The following is a 15,404-nucleotide window of genomic DNA, read 5'->3' as shown; positions in this document are numbered from 1 at the left end:
CGGCCCTCCCACGCACGTCACGGTCAAATACAGTAGAAACACAGATATACTCATCACCAAAGACTCTGCACAAAGTAAATTATTGGTTTATGTCAAAGTATCAGGACTGCATGTATATATACACACCAGCCCTGGGTCAAATAGTATCTCCTTTGAGCTGTTGGGCATGTACCAACATTAAGCGCTCGCTGCTGTGTCACTTATATCTGTCTGAGTTGCAGTTTCACATTCAGCTTGCAGAGGTTTGAACCGCGCTGGGCCCGTATTTATCAAGCGCCTAAGATTTACACTTGAAGGGGAAGTCTGGCGACTTTACACATCAATGTCTTTGTTTTTTTTTTTAGCACTTCTGCATAATGTGGAATAAGTATGACACATTTTGTGGCTCCGTATGAAGCAAATAAAGTGTGTGATGTCACTTGAGGCATTGCCAGTCGAATACTTGCACGTTTTGAATATGGAGTTAAAAAAAAAAGTGTGGAGTTACAAAGAAGTGAGCTTAACAAACCTGCAGTCCGCTCCTCATCTCTGCTTGAGGCGAGCAGCCGAAGGCTTCATTAGTGTTGCATTGTGGGTAGTGCATCGTGGATAATGTAGTAGTGCAGGTTTTAAGAACAGAGAAGAATGCATGGAATAAAAAGACAATGTGACAAGTTCTGCTGCATTAATTTTGATCCTTTTTTTTTTTTTTGCCCCTCCTTTTTCAAAACTGTCCATTGTGAATCTGGACTGCGATGCTAAATCAGTGGCGTATAGCTGAATTTAAAGAATGCTCTAAAAGCTAATTTAGGAGAATTATAGTTCTCTGACTGTGAAGAATAAGACACATTTATCAAGCGACTTCTCCGGTTTACAGAGAAGTGTAAGAGTGAAGTTGAAGAGCAGCTCTTACGTGGTTTTGTGGAATCCTTCATATCTCCGGATAGCAATTTCCATGTGAAATATCACCAAGCTAATATATATTTCACAAAGAGATAACAAGGGATCGGATCGATACACATGGATTAAATCATAGAAAAATTGGCCACAATTAAAAAAGAAAATCCAACTCGAGCAGGAAAGGAAAATCGGATGTTTGTATAAAAGATAAATCAGAAAATCATGTAATAATGAGAATTTATTGTCCCATTGGAGATGCACGAAAATGGATTTCAACTAAATTAAAGTCAGCTTTATACTTCTTGTTTGCACCTCCGAATGTTCAAATGAAGTGTAAACAAGACGACCCTTCATTTAATCTGTGCCGTCACCCACGTTCCTGTGCTGCAGTCTTTTATCTCCTCGTTCTTAAAATTAGAGACATTTTCAAGTAGTACGCTCATTTTCTCTCCTCCTGTAAAGATAACAACCAAAGCACAGACGCATCTCACTATAGTCAGTCTTAGACAATGTGGATTTTTTTTTTTTTTTTTTTTACTTTCATCTATAACTTCCAAACCTTCACTCTAGCGGTTTGATAAATACAGGCTCGGGTTCAGCTGAACCGCAGCTAAACTGTACTTAACCAAACGTATAATGATGTACCTCATGAGATCCTCCCCACACACTCGCAGGTTGTAATTAAGATTTTTTTTTTCCATTATGAATAACTGCTCGAGGAAATAGATTTAAAACACCACTGGAAGCCGTGTGTATTTTAATTCTTTACAGTCCAGCTCCACATGACCTTCAACCTCTGCAGGCACACATTCAGACCACAAGACACAATAACTGGGTTTATTAAACTAAACAAGTTTTGTTTTGTTTTTTTACATTTGACATTGTAGCTTGCAAAGACACAACAGTGGTGTTTTAGAAACTATGTGATTGTATTAAAGGAGCCACGGGTTTAAACCTGTCTTAAACCTTAAACTGAGCTGGTGACAGAGTTTTAGCACCGCAACTCAAGCATGCTGATTATGGGTACTTTTCCACCACCTATTATATATTCCTATAGCACACCCATGCAGACTGACGCCTCACACACACTTTGGAAATACAATTTGACCCAGGTCTGATATAAGTTAACCTTTTGTTAAAATGATGTTGATTGTTATTTATTAAACACTTACATACATGCACTGTGTGTTTTTGAAGTTTATTCTACAGCCTGTTGTTCCTTGAGGACTGAGTAACCCCTTAACATGAACAAGTACTTCAGTTCTTTGGCCTTGGAAACATTAAGAGAAACCCCGTGTGGCTTTATTTTACTGTAATTTTGACGTTGCTTTGTGTTTTATTCATGTAAAAGGAAACATTTACATGAATAAGATGTTGTTCAGCAACTAGCTAGCTGATAATATCAAGGCTTGCTATTTTCCCAGTGACATTTCAGTGTTGTCAGAGCACAACAGCTTGTAGTTGAGGAATACCGTCAGTATCTGGGGATTTATTTTATTTTTTTTAGGCTACAATCCCAACCTTTGTATCATGGATGACATTTAAGATGTTAGAGAGCTTGGAGGTAGAACAGAAACCAAGACGCTGCAGACGCTATGTTTCTGGGAAACTAGAGACTTTTAAGAGAATCGTCCCAATTTGATCTGTCGACCTGCCAACTGTAAATACCATCTTTAAAGCAAATGTGTTGAGTTTACTTCTGACATGTTTGCTTCAAACTCAGGCACGTCCAATGCACTGCTCACAAATACAAGACAGCACTGCCCTCTAGAGGCCAGAGGGGGAAATATGTGTCTGCAAACGACACTTCATCAAATTTAATCACGTCGTAGACTGTGGATTACATATTAACATGATATATGTAATACTTTCTGTCTGACATTTTGCAGTTAGAGAGTTTAAAAAGAAATAATTGTAGACATTGTTACATTCATGAGTTAAAAAAACAACATTGAGGCTTCATGAATTTAATAAAACATCTACAACAATTTGCAGAACTAAAAATATATCTAATTGAACTGCACATGTGTCCTGCTGTTCTGTGCTTCGATCTTTCCACAGTGAAAGTACCAATGCCACAGTGTAGGATAACCTACGTCCTGCATTCAAAATGTTCATAAAAGTACAAATCAAAATATATAATAAAAATGATGTACATATATATGGATAAAGTAAATGTAGAAATAAAAGAACGATAGTTACCTTGGATATATTTGACAAAATAACTTAAGTATAATAAGTGCAAACAGAAGAAAATGTATGAACATTTAAACAAGTTTATAATATTTGTAATAATGTCTATGTTAACTTTGAAAAGAATTCAAATGTGATATAAAAATCACGTATACAAAATGTACTTGTACATTTCTCCCTGTCCACTAGACGGAGACATTGATCTAACCAAATATTGAGTTCCATAATATTTCAATATGTTTGTCTGATAGGTTTTATTCTGCTTTACTCTCTTGGAGGTGCAAATAAAAAACTTTTTGTTTAAAGTTTTTAGATGTTGATACACAATGTCAAGACGACTGTAAGATAGAAATGACTTACAGACCATGTCTTTCATAATAGTCTCAGACACATAATCTAAACCTGTTTAATGCGTCATAATCAGCTGATTGGTGGGGCTTGTCCTCATAAAAGAATACAACGGCAACATTATTTGATTGTGTGACTTGTCACCCCTCATGTCTATTGGACCATAAGCACGACTGGAGATCAGATTTCGTGATTGCAGATTTTACACGTTGCACAATTTTACACATTGTGTTCCTTGCAGCCGAGGAGGGAGAGGAGAGGCGGCTGTGGATGGATAATGGGAGTTTGACTCCATTATACTCGAGGATATGGTTTCAGTTGGGTTGTACTTCCACTGTGACAATTACAGCCCTGAATTCAATGACAGGATTGGGTGACCAAGCTGATACAGTATTAGGTTAACGTCGATGCAGTTCAGTGAGCGTACTCCAGGTTACATGGAAACTATTAATCCCTTACATCTCTCTATATTTCCATCTATCTATCTATCTGCTGACTCTCGCCGGAGCTGTCATCTGATAAATGAAGAGGCGGTGATGTGATGTGTCTCATGATCTGATCCTCGCTGATAGCCTGGCAGAAGAACAGGGGGGTCGCTGTTTCCCTCCCACAGCAGAGCGGCAAACAAAGGCGGCACAAACATGAGAAGCTTGACTGTCAGAGCGGGCGAACCCGCGCTGACCCCACCCTCCTCCGGCCGGCTCGGAAGACACAGGGGAGCTTCATATGCGGCCTTCGTTCACAGGAACTGGTTTACATGTGGACTACAATTTGCATATTCACACACAAACCGGTAAAAGCAAGCAGGTCGATGTGACATGCGACACCAGAGAGTTCGTTACACGAGTCAGGAGAGCTAACGGAGGTCACGTCCTTGGGTTTGTTTTTTCAGCGAGCTGGTGGGAGTTTATGTTCTACAATTCAAAGCCAACACCTGTTTGTGTTGGGCTAACTATTTTTGATTTTTGTATGGATTCTAAAAGATTTCAATGAATTGTATTTACATTTAGGCAAAGCGTAAACAAATAACATAATCGACAAAGCTCCTGAAGTACTGAAAGATGAGGTTATTTTTACTCGTGTGCACACAGATCCCAAACATGATACTTCTGTTCTTGTAATAATAATTTGTATGCATATCTTCTGAACACAAAATACATTTTTTTCTTCTTAAAGATAGACTAAGTATATATATATGTGTGTGTGTGTGTGTGCATGTTATCCCTTTATCGTTCAAGTAACCATATATAGTCACTTCCTCACCCTGAACATGTGACGTCTTTATACTCAGCTTCAGATTCTGTACGCCAACTGGCTGTTGTCCAAACTATGACTTATTGGATAATATTTGAAAAATAACGTTGTGCGAGATGGTAACCCACATTTGCAAAACTGTCGCACGATGGTTGTGGGTCGGCATTGACCTTAAATGGTTATGGTTAGGTCGTCAGGCAGCGACTGGACATAGGTTTTGCATGTTTTTGCAAATTGGCTGGAGCAGGAATGAGTCCTAAAACGCAGATTTTTTTAAGACCATAAAATGTGAGAAAAAGCTTTTTTCAGTGAACTATTTGTGACAGTTGTGGTCGAAAAGCTGTAATCGAGTCGGCAGCGTGGGCCAAGATACAAAAATGGTGACAACCAAGTGTCCCAATCGCTTGTGGAGCATTTTGCACACGACACTGAGACTATTAGTTTTTCTGGTGAGAGCACCTCGTGCAGGAGTCAGGTCATGTTTGACTGACTTGCAGCGGTTGGACCTCAATCTGTCGTTGGCCACCTGGTGGTGGAATGAAGCACTGACACCAACAAGCAACGAACATGTTCCTCTTTACTGAGACAAATCTGTGGCTATTGCATATCCATCCATCCATCTGTCTGTATATGGAGCTCCTCATTTTTACATGAATATTGCATCACCATGCAATGTGTTTTCACTACTTAAATGTTTATGGCAGGTTTATGTTATTTGAAACATGATTTGAAGTAGGTGAACTATAATGACCAGGTGAACTTACAATTCACTAACAATATATAACTCATGTTCCTCAGCATCAAATGTATAAATACTAGCCTTAATGTGGAGCTATTGATTTATTTTGGGTATATTATTTTAGGTGCTCAGGTCAAAATCTTCTTTTTTTGTGAACATCAGTGGGTTATTAGTTAAATGTAATCCAATCCTGGTATAACTTCTTTCAACTGTCATTGTTCATATGTGACTGATCTTAAGTGCACATATTTACACAAGTTCCCATATTTTCCATAATAAACACTGACACTGTGGGGTGATGCAGATTCAAACGCGTTGATAAACTCTTGTACAATTCTTCAAAGTTGAGTTCATTATGATATAAGAGATTTTTTTTTTTTTTTTTAAAACACATTTCCAAATCATTGCTGTGGGGCCTCTGGGAGTCCTCGGCCCTTTGGTCATTAAATGCATTTTAATGACTCAAAAGTATAGCACGAATTAAATGGAGACTGCGAACAGATGGCTGTTTATACACCAGTTTCACATCTCCCACCCACATAGATTACATCATTTGGTATTTACTTATTTTCTACCCACGCATTCCCTTCACAAATAAGCTTTATTGGTTAAAAGAAATGTGAATAAACAGGACTCTTGCTTGGTGGATTTGTATCTTTAATATAACGTTTAAAAACCATGCGCTTATTATCACTGTGCCAAACTCCAAGCGATGATGTCACACACCGAATTGCACCTATGTTGTTGTGGGACATCCCGTCGCCTCCCTCGGGGAGGGGGGGGGGGGGTCCCAGATCGTCCCTGAACGCCACCTTGGGTACCACGACACACACACACACACACACACACGCACGCACGCACACACGCGCGCGCGCAAATGGGCGGTGAAAGTCAGCGTGCGAGCGGCCACAGCCAGCCCGTGCAGCTCTGTGCGCATGTTCTCATGTTTGCATGGTGAAGAAGCTGTGCAGGTCTTCATCATCATTGCATGGTTGATGTCCATCTGGGAGACGCGAGGCTTCCTGCGAGAACAACAGAGCAGCGTTCAGAGATCGGAAATATCGACAAATCAGCTGTCATCATGGGCAAAGTGCAGGGAGGGATGAAATGCGTGAAATATCTGCTTTTCGTCTTCAACTTCATCTTCTGGGTAAGTCCGCTGCGCGAACATGGAGACCACGTTACTGCTGTGTGTTTTTAAAAAAAAATCACCGTCGTGTTTTTGCAAAGCCATCTTTAATTCATCCGTTATGTAACAGGGTTGTATGTGTGATTGATTTATTTTTTGATCATCATTTAGATTTATTTACGAGCAAGCTGGTGTTTGCAAGTGCTCGTGCTCGAAGTGTTTACATGGTCAGCGCGCTGCTGGCTGGTAGTCTGTCTATTTATGATGCCAGATATGGTTTTTTTTAATTAACCTGTTAGACAGTTCGCCGTGCAGATTACTTTCCACCTGCTGGGTGCAAACTCCTCTCTGACTCTGTCCTGCCTTCTGCAATCGTCAAACCGTCATTATGTTATCAATCACCATGTAAATCCATTAGAAATGCCCCATTACAGCTCTTAAAGTATGAGCTGCTTCTAACAATTAATGAGTCAAATCAAATGAGAGACTGCGAGCCACTCATTTGATTCATGTGGTGTGTGTGTGTGTGTGTGTGTGTGTGTGTGTGTGTGTGTGTGTGTGTGTGTGTGTGTGTGTGTGTGTGTGTGTGTGTGTGTGTGTTATAGTGTACTGTGGTCGTCCTGCATCAGCGCTGCAGAGTGCTGCCACCTTTCCAACACACCCACTGCTCAGCTCCTCTCTCATGATCTGGCTTTGTGTGCTGTGACTTTCCTGCAGCAGGTCTCAGACAAACAGGGTTAATCTGTTTTGGGAACACCGAGGAGGGTTTTGTTTTGGTCTATATGGATAGATCAAATCTGCTCAGATAAGGTTACGTGTGGCTCCGGATACTGTGGAGTCGCTTTCCATGTTCCATGTTCCAACTTATTATCATCTTGTTATTATCTGATGATAATATTTGTTAAACATGGTTTGGGCTTGTAACCCCTCCCCCTAAAACATAGTTATTGCCCAAGAGTTGTTCACAATGCAACCGGTTCAACTAAAGAGTGAAAGACAGATTCCAGCCTGTTTTATTTTGCAGGGCCGTGCATTTGTCCTGCAACACTTTGGGCGTTTTGCAATCCATTGCAATCCTCTGCGTACATGTATTGTGTGTAAATGGCTCCCTCGTGTTAATTCAGTATTACTTTGCAACAAATAAATTCATTAAAATGGATCAAATAGCTGCAACTGAGTGATTTCTTAACAATCTTTTGGTCAATAAAATGTGTGATTATAGAAACTAATGCACATTTTCCTGAAGTAAACAGGGATGTCTTCACATTGCTGTACTGAAAAAGAGTCAATGCAGTCGGAATGTTTGGCATTTTTTGCATCGAAAATAACTGAAACGAATACATTGATCACCACAGACGCAGATCCATCTGATCGATTCATTGGCTTATTGCGCGCGGTTACAGACTCTCTGCAGTTGTCGTGGATGGATGCTCATGTTTACTGCTAAATGATACAGTATATTTGGATCCGAAGGGCTGCATTGACTCATCTGCGCTCTGTAAGACGATCGCTTGTGTGACCCCGGACGTACAGCGGCCTCTTTGTTGAGGAGTTTGCAGGACTGAAAGCAGAGCTGTTGTGGCCGGAGCCAATAGGGGCGTACAGTACGCTGTCATTTTGGGCTGCGGAGCCAAACAAGCAGCCAATGCCAGTGTGAGTTACATCACCCAAGCATTGTGAGGCTGGCACAGCCTGTGGCTGAAATGCACCATGGGAGACGGAGCAGAGATGCTGCCGTTAGGACCTGACATGTTGTCGGTCCATATGGAAACACGAGCTGCTCTTCTCCTTCTTGTTGCACGCTTCCTTCTCGCATTCATTGCAGTCTCTTCATTCAATATGTTCTCCTCAATGTAATTGTTATTATAGAGTTCAGTTAAATTCATTATCAGACATAATATCACATAAATTAGGTCAAAGAAAAAAGGTTTGTGATTCAGTTTTTAATCTGTTAATTATTTGCTCTCATTTAGATTTATTGTGTCAAATGTAGAAAACATTTTAATATCCACGTATACACCATACACGTGTTAAAATGTTGTATATTCATCTACAATAGGCAGTAACCAAATAATGTTGTTTGTTGTATGTAGAAAGGTCAGAAGGATAAACTTTCTCGGGGTGACACCCGTTTTCAATCGATTGGTTTATTTCTGCTGGAGCTCGCCCCGGGAGCAACGGCGTCCTCTCTCAATGTTGTGACAAACTCATCAGACCAACAATTTCAGCAAACATCCCAAGATTCAATGTAAAAAAAAAGGGTATCAAACACGCATTAGTACTTTGCAGTTAAACATTTATTCCAACACTTTGACATAATGAGGACATCTTATTTATACAATTCAGTATATCAGAGGATAAGAGGACGTGCAGGAAAAGCATATATTTTTGCGCAGATCTCCTGTTTACAAATATTACTGGGTGTATACCATATTTCCAAAACACAAATATTGACAATTTGTATAATGTATTTTGTTAATAATATGTATATTTTTTATGGGTGGCTCAAGGTGGCCCTCTACCTTGCGATATGGTGACAAAACACGCGGGGCCGTAAAAGTGTTAAGAGTCACAACGCGCCAAGAAATGCTTGAGCGTACCTCCGGAAGCTAACGGCTAGCTGTAGCGGTCACCAGACCGTGGTGAGGCTCTCTAACCCCTCTGGATGTAGCTAGCTAGCTAGTTGTTCTGTACAACTTGACCAGTTCTCAATAGCCAAGCTACTCAGTGTATCTTTGTCCGCACAGTCGGTCCTCTGTGTCTCTTTCTGTCTGTCTTTTGTTTGTTTCTACTCGCTGTGTCATTGCTCTGCTGAGATGTTACCCAGTGGTACTATACAGACTATACATTGTGCGCGTATAAGAGCACTCAGTCCGCTTAATAACTGCCGGCCTCTCAGACTAAACTTCTTCTCAAAGGTCGACCTATTAGAGGGGTCCTACTTTGTCACTGTTTAAATAACGTGCACTTTTAGATTAATAAAGGCGTAGCAGTGTAATATCCTCTCGGGTTGACTCCGCTCGCCCTAAACAAATTACCTGCTGGTGTCCTTTTTACTATGCTGCTCGTGTAGAGTCGTCTGATTTTAATGAAACGTCTTTTTCTTTCCTCCGTGGCTCTGTGTCGAGTCTGCAGTTTTATGTAATTGTGAATTTAATAGATTAAAATAGCATACAAACAAGTTTTTCTAGAAGTTTTACATCTTTGTCCATCTATTTTGCTCTCTTTGTTAGTCTAGTTGGTAATGCGTGGTGGACTCCGGGACAGGTAGCAACCACCAATAAGAACTCAATTTCCACCGGGCTCCTCCAATCACAGCGGCCCTATCCGCTCCAGGCCCGGCCAATCACATTCAATGCTCCTCCATCCCGAGGTCGTGAATGTCTAATGATGCTTGGGGATGAGCATTCATGAAACTCAGAGAGTCTTTTACAGCCAGAAACAAGAAGTCAAAGTTTGGAGCAAGAAAATAAAGAAGAAAAAAAACAAGATGTTATTGGACATTCAAACGGTGCCGACATCCACTCAGTTAAGGCGAGAGAGAGAGAGAGAGAGAGAGAGAGAGAGAGAGAGAGAGAGAGAGAGAGAGAGGGAGGAGAAGGGGACACACCATGTGAATTACAAAGATAAGTTAGAAAGAGAAAAGTTTAGAGAAGTTAGGCTGTAAGAGAAAATCAGTGGGTTTTTATTCCCCCGGCTGGAGCTTCAGGAGACATTTCTGGATTTAGTTTCACTCCAAACTTTTTAGCAGAGGGATCAGCAAGAGTTTCACAAAGTGTGCACTCAGGATTTTAATGAGTAACAGATTGCTGTCCTCTCACCTGTGTGTGTGTGTGTTTGTGTGTTTATAAATGCGTGTGTGTGCACATATATATATATATATATATATATATATATATATATATATATATATATATATATATATATACAGCAAATTGTTGCTCCTAAATTCTGTTAACCAAAACCAAAAACATGCCAGACCATCAACATACATAGTCATGATGTAAGAATATTAATACATTCTAAATCATTTTATTAATATTCAAGTATGAGTACAATGTTGTATAATTTGAATGTATTAGTAATACTTTAAATAATCGTCACATATTCCCAAAGAATCTCCAGCGGAGGGACAACAAAATATCTGCTCTCATGCAAGAGTTATGCCAGCGAGGCCTGAGAGAAAAAATATGCCGCTCTGGAGCAGAAGACGAGTAGAGACAAGGTCAGAGACATTGACTTTTGAGCATGAGGTTAAATTAAGCCGACTGGAGGACAAGATCCACAGTCCCCATGCGAAACCTGAGACCCAAGGAGCTCGCTCTCTCTGAGACGCTTCAATTCCAAAAGCTGCTGTCAAGACAGAGCGACAATGCCTGGCAGAACATGTGTGGCGCTCTGGAGCAGAAGTCAATCGCAGACCTGGACATGGAGAAAGAGAGAGGTCAGAGACTCTCAAGGTCGAGCATGAAGATGACTTCAGCCGATTGGAGGACAAGATACACAGAGACACTGACTTTTGAGCTTGAGATTAAATTAAGCCGACTGGAGGACAAGATCCACAGTCTCCATGCAAAATGAGTCACAAAGCCAGAGCGGCGAGGCCTGGCAAGGCAAGTGGGACGCTCTTGAGGGGAAGCACGTCCAAAAAGAAAAGTGTTGGGAGTCCTGCGTAAAGGATTAGCCTATTCTGTGAAGGATAAGCTACAGGAGCAGCTCGCCAAGAAGGAGCAGTTAGAGCTGGAGAAGCAGGAACTAGAGATGGAGAAGCAGGAAGTAGATCTGGACAAGCAGGAACTAGATCTGAAGAAGCAGGAAGTAGATCTGGAGAATCAGGAACTATAGAGCTGGATAAGCATGAACAGGACCTGGAGAAGCAGGAACTAGAGCTGGAGAAGCAGGAACTAGAGCTGGAGAAGCAGGAACTAGAGCTGGAGAAGCAGGAACTAGAGCTGAAGAAGCAGGAACTAGAGCTGGAGAAGCAGGAACTAGAGCTGGAGAAGCAGGAACTAGAGCTGGAGAAGCAGGAACTAGAGCTGAAGAAGCAGGAACTAGAGCTGGAGAAGCAGGAACTAGAGCTGGAGAAGCAGGAACTAGAGCTGGAGAAGCAGGAACTAGAGCTGGAGAAGCAGGAACTAGAGCTGAAGAAGCAGGAACTAGAGCTGGAGAAGCAGGTTATTCATGTATTCAACAATATTTATTTTACAATAATAAAAAAACATGTGATTTTCATCACTGAGGGGTTTATGGATATATTTAATATATGCTTTATTTACTAGTAATATAACTATTTGTGAATAACTTTTTACACACATAGATTCTCCTAAAAGTAAACCTTTAGTTCATTTCAAATGCTCTGTATTTTTTATTTTATGTATTTTTGTGGTACGGTTATGTACTGTAATCTTTAAATATTTGCTGCCCAACTTTTTATTTTTGCTAGGTTTTCAAGCACGTCACCCATATCTCTTTTACCCCCGCACTGTACTTCAGCGTATGACCACTGAAAAGATTATTGCATGAATGTCATTGAAATGGCTCCACATGCAGCGTATGCTCCTTTTTAAGAGTCCAAAGAAGTCTTAAAGTTTGACTAAACCATCCGTCGCTTGAGGGGTGATTAACATCTCCCTTCAGCAGTTTGTGGGGAATAAACAGAAGAAAGACAGTGACAGCGAGCTTCAGGAGCCACTCTGTCGACGAGACACAAAGACGAGAGCGCCACCAGCAGAATATTAATCAACAGAGGGGCCAAAGAAAAAAACAACAACAACGTGATGGGCCTCAATGTTTCACTGTGAAGTGAATTCTGGGCAACACTATTGAGAGCTGATCTCCAGAGACAGAGACACTTAAATCCTAAAAATAAAAAGGGACAATTCAAGATAGTTCAAACATTGGGAATTAAAGGAACAGTGATTAGCATTAAGAGGGTCTATTGACAGAAATGCAATATCATATTAACATATACTGCATACACACACACACACACACACACACACACACACACACATATATATATATATAGAGAGAGAGAGAGAGAGAGATTAATGCTAAAAGTTAGCTGAGACTGAGGCCTGGGAGGCGGGGTTAAAGCAGAGCTATGAGTGTTTTCTTTTTAAGCCCATGGATGTGAAAGATATGGCTAACTTATGGCCAACTTTTATCCATAAGTTAGCCCACATAGCTCTGCTTTAACCCCGCCTCCCAGGCATCGGTCCAGCTTCGCTCTCAGGCTCAAATAAAAAAAGATTTGTTGAGATACAGGCATCTTTTTCCGAATGTAAGTCTCTGGTTAAAGTATTTTTGGGGCCCCATATTATCACGTGACGGATCCGGGAATTGTCCTTCCACTATTTGGCCACTATGTAGAATTTGCGTCAAAGCATGGTGCACTTCCTGGGGGGCGTGTCCTAAATACTCGACACCTGTGAGAAGTTTCAGTTGGCTGTGATCTGCAACCTCACCGTTAGATGCCGACACACCTTTAATGTTCTGTAAAAGTGTATGATTATGACATGAATATTGATTAAATAATGCATCGTTCCTCAGCTGTCGGGCCTGTTGGTGCTGGCTGTGGGACTATGGCTCAGATTTGACCCGGAAACAGTGAACCTGCTGACGGGTGACGACGCCCCCGACACCTACTTCATAGGTACGTCCTCCAACCACACCTCACCTGACATCTACCGGTCCTAAAACACGGTGCAAGATAAAGAAATCCAATGCTTTTAGTGTTTTACTTATTCTAATTGTGATCAAACGTTTCTTGATTCAGTGAAATCTTTTTAATGACTCACGCCAGCTCCGTGTGCGTCCACCACTTCACAATGTAGAATGTCGACATGAGCTGCAGCGATTATTCATCCAAGTAATGAGATGAGGAAGGAAACGTCTCATGTGGATGTTATCAGCCATAAAGAAGCAAATCAAATTAGCTGTTGATGAATTTCCTCTCAAAGCCAGAAAGTAGAGTTTTACATCTGGGTGTGTCATTTTTCAGAAGATTGAGAGACATTTTCAGCAATAAAAGGAATCTAATTTCGGTGGAAAAATGGCTCCAAATCAATCATTCTCCTTTCCGGAGCGTTCAGGGCAGGACCAGATGACCAGCCTGATGACATCATGCTTCATGGCGCGCTGTAATGATCATTTACAACAGACGTCCCGAGGGGGATTCCCCTCCAACCTTTTTAACTAAAAGACCTTTTTCCGGGGCAGCAGGTGTTAGAAGCCATAATGAACGCTTAACAGGCGCATCTCACCCTGAAGGCATCATGATGCTCCATCACTTCCTCCAGACGTCGCACTCGGAAACTCACTTTTCCGGTTGTTTCTAATCACCATTGACATCCTCGCTTATTCGGCCCGTTTTTTAAAAGCGCTGAAGGGGCCTCTCACGGCGCATATGGTGCCGAGCCGGGGAGGGGTGGGGGGGGGGGCGTGAAAGAGGATATGTCAAACGATTATCGACATGCGCCATTAGTGGTAGTGCTCGGTTTTAGGGGCTTGTGGGGATAATTGCTCATGCCTACAAATATTGATTTGATTTTCTTCTCGCTGGAGTTTTACTAATCGATCAATCAGTGATGTTCAAGCAGTGACAAATGGAGCCTCTTCTAACTGATTAATGAGCTGCTCGACTCACTGCTTTAAGTCCGTGGCACTTTGTGCTCAGGTTGCTTTTGATTAATGATAATCAATCAGAATAAAACACACAGTTTAGGTGATTAAAACCTACAGGGGAGTGGACGGTGGACAAACACCCATCAGTGTGTAGTAGTGGGGCAGTAGTCCATACAATAGTCTCTCTCTCTTCCTCTCTGTGCGTAGGAGCAGATGATTAGAATAAAGCCTATTCTTGTAATTCCCGTTTAGACCGTGACCTAAAATGGTGACTTCACTTCACGGCCTTCATAGGGGCCCGGCGGCCTCCCTCGGGGCAGGGCATAAGGGCGCGGTGGGGCAGGTGACAGGAGTCTATCCTGGAGACTCCCTTCGTAGGCGGCAAAATACTGTACCATGCATCTTTAGAAGAAAGAGGGTCATGTTTCATACAGCAGCTTGGAGAACGTGAGGGGGGGAGGTTGCACAGGGGGATAAAACAACACTATGAACTGGACTTAATTGTAGTCAAACACATCATGCAGGATATTGAGCGCCAAGATGCTTCTTGTTCTGACAGTTTTTAATCTGTTCATGCAAACGACTGAAGGTGAGATAATTACCAGACATGCAAAATATCTCAGAGCTCGCCCTACTTATCACACATCAAAGATGTGTTCATTTAATCTGGAACCGCACTGGACTTCATTGTCTTCACTACATGTTCAAACTAGTGTTACGGCTCAATCCGGATGCTTTGCAGGTTATTGTCCAAAACTGCAGATATGTATAAGTTGGCAGTATTACAAACACTGTGGTGGCATTTCTAGAAAAGAAAAACGCTGTATTAGAATGTTTCTCCATTTAAATCAAACACAAAAAAAATGAACAAAGCACACATGAAGCTCATGTATCAACTACAAGACTCCACACTGCTCCATTTTGGCCACAGCTCCATTTTTTCCCTTCTCACTCAAATAGAAATAATAAATCAACCAGGACAGAAATCTTGGTCCTGACCGCAATTCCACAATAGCATGCTATTTATACGCCAACACAAACATATCCCAGAGTACAGTGCGGTAATAACAACAACAACGTTCATAAGAGACGCTAGTGGAAACCTCTGTGACGCGTCGACAGCACTTTGGTGTAAGTGTAAGTGTAAGATTGCACTTTGCTTGGCGTAAAAGACGTGTTGATTAGTTCAGACTATAAAAATATCTCAAATCATTATGTGGTCTCATGAGGCATCTG

General features: G+C 41.4%; 1 protein-coding gene across 3 annotated transcripts in view; it reads left to right on the top strand.

Annotated features, from left to right (window-relative positions):
- The first annotated feature begins 6,280 nt into the window (after positions 1-6,280).
- Positions 6,281-15,404, top strand: part of tspan2a (tetraspanin 2a) — a 356,749-nt gene continuing 347,625 nt past the window's right edge. For 2 of the 3 annotated variants that reach the window (XR_011078615.1, XM_068595011.1), the window contains exons 1-2: positions 6,281-6,563; positions 13,095-13,197. Coding sequence is in view for 2 of the 3 variants with exons in the window: in XM_068595011.1 (XP_068451112.1) it covers positions 6,402-6,563; positions 13,095-13,197 (265 nt within the window). In the remaining variant the exon portion in view is untranslated. The remainder of the gene's footprint in view (positions 6,564-13,094; positions 13,198-15,404) is intronic. The other variant, XM_068595010.1, reaches the window with a different exon arrangement.

This window comes from Clinocottus analis, unplaced genomic scaffold, assembly GCF_023055335.1.
Source record: "Clinocottus analis isolate CAN_PGR_092001 unplaced genomic scaffold, fCliAna1.0.p SCAF_3, whole genome shotgun sequence".
Classification (NCBI taxonomy): domain Eukaryota; kingdom Metazoa; phylum Chordata; class Actinopteri; order Perciformes; family Cottidae; genus Clinocottus; species Clinocottus analis.
The sequence above is the reverse complement of the archived record's forward strand: the minus strand, read 5'-3'. Positions and strand labels throughout refer to the sequence as shown.